The sequence below is a fragment of the Calidris pugnax genome, unplaced genomic scaffold, assembly GCF_001431845.1.
Source record: "Calidris pugnax isolate Ruff unplaced genomic scaffold, ASM143184v1 scaffold219, whole genome shotgun sequence".
Taxonomy (NCBI): Eukaryota; Metazoa; Chordata; class Aves; order Charadriiformes; family Scolopacidae; genus Calidris; species Calidris pugnax.
The window spans coordinates 153,407-161,391 of NW_015094507.1; the positions used below are offsets into that span (position 1 = coordinate 153,407).

The 7,985-nt window shown below is 43.1% G+C and overlaps 1 protein-coding gene across 1 annotated transcript; it reads left to right on the forward strand.

The window, feature by feature from the left end:
• Positions 1–3: 3 nt before the first annotated feature.
• On the forward strand, positions 4–7,311 carry WDR92 (WD repeat domain 92). Its single transcript, XM_014964794.1, has 8 exons — positions 4–201; positions 543–643; positions 1,472–1,602; positions 2,075–2,176; positions 3,506–3,621; positions 3,991–4,125; positions 5,566–5,663; positions 6,415–7,311. Exons 1-8 carry the CDS (start codon positions 16–18, stop codon positions 6,620–6,622), a joined length of 1,077 nt encoding a protein of 358 aa, XP_014820280.1. The 5' UTR covers positions 4–15; the 3' UTR covers positions 6,623–7,311.
• The last annotated feature ends 674 nt before the right edge of the window (positions 7,312–7,985 follow it).

Below are 7,985 nucleotides of genomic sequence, written 5' to 3' on the forward strand. Positions count from 1 at the left end.
CGGGGTCGTTGGGGGATGGCGGCGGGTCTGGACCGGCCGCAGGTGGTGTCGCACGCCCAGCAGGCGCTGAATTACACCCTTTTCGACTGCAAGTGGGTGCCCCGCAGCGCCCGGTTCCTCTGCCTGGGCAGCGCGGCGCGGGGCAGCGGCCTGCTCCAGCTCTACGAGCTGCGGGGGGGGCGGCTGGCGCTGCTGCGGGAGGTGAGGCCCGGACGGACGGACGGACGGACGGAGGGGGAGACGAGGAGAAAAAAAGCCCCGTTTGTTTGGGTTCCGCTGTTAAAACTTGCCCGTCGCGAGGCGGGGGTTGTCGTGGTGGGGGGCGGTTGGGTTTGAGGGAGGGGGGGAGGTTTCAGGCCCAAACCTCCGCTTTTCTGTGCATAATTCTCCACAAAATGCGGTCGGCGTTTTGAGTGTTATCATTCACCCGATATCCAACAGGCTTCCTTGGTGTAGCCCCCTCCGCGGGCTCTCCAGAGGCGTCTCCTTCCTTTCCACCCCCCCTCCCCGTGCTGACACGGGACGTATCTTCTTTCCAAAAGATTGAAAAGGCCAAACCTCTAAAATGTGGGACTTTCGGGGCGACGTCGCTGCAGCAGAGGTACTTTGCGACGGGGGATTTCGGTGGCAACCTCAACATCTGGTGAGCCCCCTTCTCTCCCTGTGATGCTCTGAGGGTCTGTCCGAAGGGATGTTTCTGTGCGTGGCCCCTTGTGCCACCCATGGCGGGGACCCGGCCCCAAGCTTCGCTGGCTACTGAGCTGGAACCTGCCTGGTTTTGTAAAAACAAGGTGAATTCTGCGCAGCGGCTTCATTCGGTGCTGTTTCGCTTGCCCCTGTTAAAGTTCTAGATCCTCCTCTGAAAATTCAGAGACTGGGTTGTTTTTTGTTATTATTGTTGTTACTGCTATAATAATATTTCCCTTGCCAAGGAACTGTTGGTTCCGTTTTGTTGGACTAGCGAGAAGAACACAGACTAGTCACTAGTTGAAACTGAAAATAAAATTCTGAAGGGATCTCAAAGGATGGGAATCAGTGGGGAAAGAACCGTTGAAACCCACGGCTGGATGCAGCTTTGATTTGAAGTTGAAGAGCAGGAGTCGGGTCTGGGCGGGGATCGGTGAATATGGTCATTTTATACAATTACTGAAAGTAAAGCTCATCGGAGCGTTTCCATCTGTAGCAGGATTCGCTTTGAGCCCAACATAGAAACTGGTGAAGCCCACAACAGGGAAGCCCAGAACCAAGCAAAAACTTTGAGACCAGTGTAAAGCAGTAGAAAGGAATCAAATAAAGACTGGTGGTTCTTAATGCTGATATCCATATTGTGTTCCCACTGTTATATCCGTATTTTGTTCCCCCTGTTAACCTGAACCGTTATAATTTGTGCTCGAGTTTCCATCTCGATGTTATACGAATCCTGAGTGTCAAGGAAAATGCCACATTGTCTGTTCTTTTCTTTCTCGCCTAGGAATTTAGAAGCTCCCGAGATACCAGTGTATTCTGTGAAAGGTCATAAGGAAATCATAAACAGTATAGATGGTGTAGGTGGCTTAGGAATTGGGGAAGGTGCACCAGAAATTGTGACTGGCAGTCGAGATGGTGAGTTAGTGAACTCTGAAATCAGTCTTTTCAGTCCTGCTGAGAAAGTAGCCCCCAGGCTGTGATGGCAGGGCGCCGTCTGCCATCTGAACTAGTTACAAACCCCTTGCAACTAGTTCTTCACGCGCTGTCTTTTGAACCTTGCTCGGGACAAATTCTCTCTTAATTCTTTTTAGAAGCTGTAGATAAGCAAAAAGATCCTGTTGTCACTGAGCCTGAATACAAAGCAGAATAAATGCAAAATTTCAGCTAGGGAAAACATCCTTAACAAATACTTTTGCTTTTTTTTTTTCTGGTTTTGTTTGTTTGGGTTTGGTTTTTTTTTTTTCTATGTGCAGTCTGGCTGTCTGGAATTGAAAGAGGTGCTCCTTGTTTTGAGTGGTCAGGCTGAAAAGCAGAGGCCTTCCCTGGGAAGATGAACACAACGTGGTGGTGTGTCCATAAGACAAACCCCATTGTCCTTCTTTCCCAGGGACCGTCAAGGTGTGGGACCCGAGGCAGAAGGACACGCCTGTCGCTAACATGGAACCTGTTCAGGGGGAGAGCAAAAGAGACTGCTGGACAGTAGCATTCGGTAATTTATCAGATTATAACCGTTGCTTTGAGGGCTATCAGAGGATTTTGGGATGTCAGGGAATAGTGGACCAATCAGTAGCGGGTTTTGCTTTTCAACGCTGTCAAATTTATGTGTTTTTAATGTATTTTTCTAAAGAAGCCAGTTTTGTGGTGGCTGGGTTTCGGACTCATTCTCTGATTGCCTTTGGTCAATGGTTTCCCAGATAAGCTTTATCTGAGCAAGCTTTATTTCCGTGCCTAGGAACTCTGGAATTGAAAGAGGTGCTCCTTGTTTTGAGTGGTCAGGCTGAAAAGCAGAGGCCTTCCCTGGGAAGATGAACACAACGTGGTGGTGTGTCCATAAGACAAACCCCATTGTCCTTCTTTCCCAGGGACCGTCAAGGTGTGGGACCCGAGGCAGAAGGACACGCCTGTCGCTAACATGGAACCTGTTCAGGGGGAGAGCAAAAGAGACTGCTGGACAGTAGCATTCGGTAATTTATCAGATTATAACCGTTGCTTTGAGGGCTATCAGAGGATTTTGGGATGTCAGGGAATAGTGGACCAATCAGTAGCGGGTTTTGCTTTTCAACGCTGTCAAATTTATGTGTTTTTAATGTATTTTTCTAAAGAAGCCAGTTTTGTGGTGGCTGGGTTTCGGACTCATTCTCTGATTGCCTTTGGTCAATGGTTTCCCAGATAAGCTTTATCTGAGCAAGCTTTATTTCCGTGCCTAGGAACGTAAGAACAGTATATCCATGTATGTCCTGAGGGAATGTAAATATTGTGGCGCACAAGGAAAACCAGCCGCAACTATCTAGCATTTAAAGCGTTAATTTAAGAGCAGATCCTTGAAGCTAAGAGCTAATCAAAGATACACAGATGCTTGATGTGTGCTCTGCATTTCTCCTTTGGAGAGAACAAGCTGATTGTGTTCTGCTCAAGCTGGTGTTTCTGGATTAACTCCATTTTTGCCTCCAGAGGCTGGTTAAGGAACTGCTTTCTGCCGCGGTGCCCCCTGGGGAGCATGATTTATAGCAGAGGAAGATTGAAGAGAGGGAATGTGTTTGTGTAGGTTTCCAAGAACAGCGGGCAGTACTCAGTCTGTGCAGTTTAGGCTGCACTTGGCAGGGAGAACAAGAATTTTGTTCACATTTTTAAAAGAAAGAGGCTGCCAGTTCTGAAGCTGTATTTTCTATACCTTTCAAGTTTGAAGACTGTTCATTAAATCTTAATATCTCAAACTAATATACTTCCGGCATAAATTTAAGTTGAAATTGCAGGTTTAGGAGGTCTGAAACTTACGGCCTAAGGAAGGTTTCTGTGTTCTGATTAATTCTTTCTCCAGGCAACGCTTACAATCAAGAGGAACGTGTTGTATGTGCTGGATACGACAATGGGGACATTAAATTATTTGACTTAAAAACCATGTCACTACGATGGGAGACCAACATTAAGAATGGGGTAAGGAAACTATAAAAGTATTGTTCATTCCAGCTTCTATGCAGGATGGAAAAATTAAAAGGACTCCTGTCCACCTGAAGTCTTCCCAGAAGACATTTCTGCTGAGATTGTACCAAGGAAATGTTGTCTTCAGGTTCACCAAATTGTACCCCTCAGGTTCTTGGTCTGGATAGTGTGGGATATTCTTCAGTGGATTCATGTTTTCAGATGATTTTGTTATTTCCAAATTGGTGATGATGCCGTCATAAAAATAACCAATGATTAATATGTATTTACAAATCACAAACCCCTCATTTTTTTTTTTAGCAGTGGCTGAATTTTAAGACTGAATATATTTTTTAATTTATTTTTTTTCCTATATATTTCCAGGTTTGCAGTGTGGAGTTTGACAGAAAGGATGTAAATATGAACAAGCTAGTGGCCACGTCGCTTGAGGGAAAATTTCATGTTTTCGATATGAGAACTCAGCATCCAACCAAAGGTTTTGCTTCTGTTTCAGAGAAGGTACGGGGAGACGGAGGGTTTCTTAGTAAGAGACAAACTGAATACAGGCTGTCAGAGCAGTACGGGTCTGAAAGGATTGTCTGTGACAGGATGCCCAGGTTACTGGGGTGCAAGCTGTGCAGTAGCGTGGCTGGTGGAGCCCAGGTGCCAGCAGTGAAAGGTCCCCAGGTTTCATCCCTTTTACAACCAGATATTTTGGCTTTTCTGGCCTTTGGGTCCTGCTGCGGTTGCAGCTCTGGGCGTTCAGCCCTGCCCTTTCTCTGGGGGTCACCTTCATTGGAGCCATATTAAATTGTGATGAGTGTGCAGAGACAAATCTTAAATATCTCCCAAAACAGAGTGAGCCCTCTGCAAATGCTTCTCATTCTGCAGCCACCAGATCTCACGTGAGTCCTGGAAATCATTGTTTTTCTTCAGAACCAAGCATTTTTGGATTGGGTTACTGGAAGTGAGTGAAAGGATAGATAGGAGAGGCTTAGTGGCCTGGAGGCTGTTAAATATGGAGAACTCATAACTTTTTTTTCTTCCATCTGTGACCACTGTGTTGATTAGTTTAAGTTCTTTATAAAGCAGTATTTTTCTATTTTCTTGTTTAGTGAACAAAATCTGATGGTAATTAGAGGAAAGGAACTTTTGTGGCGAAGTTCTCTAGGACTGCCTAAATTAGAAAAAACTGAGTTTCAGTGTAATACTGTTAAATTACTGTTTTCCCTACCACTATTCAAAGCAGATAAGATGTTAGTAGTACTTTGATTAGATAATAAGGCAAAAGTGTGTACTGAGCTACTGTTTGCAATAATCAGAATGTGAAAACAGATTTTCTTATCTTTCATTCGCTACGTTTAAGCTTTTCCGTTTGGATGTTTGCAGACAGATAATGCATTAAGTCAGAGAGTGCTGGGGTTTTTCCCTAAGTGGTTTCTGTTCCTCTCTGATCTTGCTGTGCCCTGGCTGAGATTAACATTTGGATTGTAGACTGTTTGTTGTCTTTGCAGTGCTTGTAGTATATTCCCTTCTGTTAATGATGTTAAGAGGTGTCAGAGAGTGAAATTAACCTTGTGTTACCCAAGAGCCTGGGAATCCTGTAGTTGTAGAGCAGTTTCAGAACCCGTGCTTACACAGCCACTTCACCTCTGGTTAACCTCGCTCACGTGGCCACTCCAGAAGAAGCCAAAGTGAGTGTGAGCCTTGGCAGGGCTGCTGCTCTCTCTCTGCAGAAGAACAGGGTGCTTTTGAGGCCTGACTTGGCTTCTCCTGCCACAGCAGGTCGCAAGGCCAGAGGAAGGGAAGGTACCTCGGAACAGACGTTCCACTGTCCACCATGAGAAGGCTGGGTTCTTTTCATAGAAGTGATTGTCATTTTAAGATTCTGTATCCTTTCTTGTGAAGCCCATCCATAACTTGACTTCTCTAAGATGCTGATTTTTTTTTTATTATTAGGCGCAAAAATCCACCATATGGCAGGTTCGGCACCTACCACAGAACAGAGATATATTTATGACGAGTGGAGGAGCTGGAAGCCTTCATCTCTGGAAGTAGTAAGTGATGACTCTCCAGCCTGCAACAGGGGCAATAAGAAACCCACCATTTATTGTCTTAAGAAAAAACTCTTCCTGGAAAGGATGAGGGGGGTTCTACTTTCAAGGGCAGAATATCTAGTTAAAATAACTGTTTACAAATGCAGTAGAAGGGGTAGCAGTACTTGATCTGGAATCCTGAATTAATCCCTAAAAGAATGTGACTACAGCACAGGTGAATTTTGCTCTTGGCACTCTTCTTAACATAATCAAGATCCAGTTATATCCTTGGTTAACAAGGTGATAAATGAAAGAAAATGGATTTCTTAAATTTCTCATATGGTAGCAGTTATGTCTGAGAAGAATATTGAAAGCCTGGATTTTTAACAATTCTTAAATTTATGTTTTCTTACATTATGTGGCAAAATAATTTAATCATCTGAAATGCAGTGAGGTGGGTATATGACGTTTCAGAGGGATAGCTGAGATGAAATCTTCTTGCCTGTGGCAAAAGCCAAGCAGTTAAAAAATGAAGGGCTGTAGGAGAGAGGTGTCAGGATTCATAACTTCCTGCCTCGTTTTTTTCTTCCATTAAATATTTACTAAGTATGTACTGCGGGTATATCTGGATATATTAATTATTTTTAAGACATTTATTTGCCTTATCTTGAGAACATAGGAGACCGGTCTCTGTGTCCTTTTTAAAATAAAAAGGATAAATGTGTTTTTATCAGTAAATTCTAAGTGTGTGTTTTCCTTTTCTTCTTGCCAGCGAGTACCCAGCTCAGCGCTCAAAGAAGGATTCTGAAGGAGCCGAGATGGGGGTGGCAGGTTCCCTCAGCCTCTTGCAGAACGTGACTCTGTCAACGCAGCCCATTTCTAGCCTGGACTGGAGCCCTGACAAAAAAGGACTGTGTGTTTGTGGTGCCTTTGACCAAACTGTGAGGGTGCTGATAGTTACCAAGCTTAACAAAGTTTGACAGGAAAACTAGAATTTCTGATGAGAACGCGATACAGTTTGCAGTCTGTAAATATGGAAGGGAGAGTCCTCCTGCTTCTAATTCAATTTCTCCCTTATTAAAACTGGATTAAAGAAATAGAAACTAGATCTTTCTAATGAAAGTTCCGATACACGCAGTTAAGAGTTGTTTTGTGTCACAATGGCGTGAAGTTGCCTGGGCACAAAACTTTTACCTTCTAGAAATGTGAATTTACATTTAAAATAAAGTGTGCCTTTTTGTTAACACAACCGGTAATTTCAGATATCACTTCACATTCTTTGTGTTCAGTTTAATTGCAGTGCAAATCTGTTCACACTTGTCAAATGGTGTGGCTTTTTTATATCTAGTATTGTCCATATGCATTCATGCAATGGAAACTACTATATCCTCAGAGAAATTCTTTGTGTTATTGGCTGTATTAACTAGAATGTTTGATAAAATGACTCTTTAGAACACTATAGAAACTATAATGAATGCTGGAATATTCAGGTTTAATGGAGTAAGCTCTTTCTTGAAGAGTGTATTGAAATTAAACTATTGAGAAAAATGCACTGTTTTATTATTTTAGTTTGGTTTCATAACAAGTTTTTATGTTCTGTTGTTTTTCTATCTGTAACTTGGTATTCTACAAATAAAATTACATGGAGTGTTGTCTTAATACGAACAAAGTATATTATTCAAACATCCAGAGATTCAGAGGATGAATGTATTTGCAGAGGTTTACAAGAGCAGTGTGCAGTACTTAGATAAAACTTACTCGTTTTGCAGCAAAAGTTACTAAAACGTACCTCCATCATGAAAAAACTTTATAAGGTAGCCAAAGTACTTAAGTACTTTTTTTTTTCTTTAATAGATTCAGTATTTATTCAAAACCCAGTATGAAGGAGCAGCTTTGTTACTGTAGTTTCACCTGAACTTCTCTTTGTAATCCCCCTTATCTTCAATGTGTTTCTTTTCTGATTCTTGCCAGCCTGTGCTGCGGCCAGTTTTTAGCAGGCACATCCTCTACCTGTGGGTGTATGGTGGGGGCTTTCTTAATTTCAGTAAGCTCTACTGATTTCATTTCTTCTTTCTTTGTCTGGTATTTCTTTGTTTCAGGTGACTTGTGTGTGCACATGCAAATTTCAGGTAAAAGCATTTAACTACTTCTGAAACCAGATTGTGATGGGAAAATGCTGGTTTTGTCCAGGATAACTACAAAAAAGCCCCTCTGGGTCCATTTGCAAAGAAGCTCTGTCTTCTCGGCCTTCGGAATGAGAAATTGGTGTCTGACAAATTCAGGTGAGTCACCTGCACGGCATCAAGCCTGAACCTGCTCCTGAAAACTAGAGGCTGCTCTGTA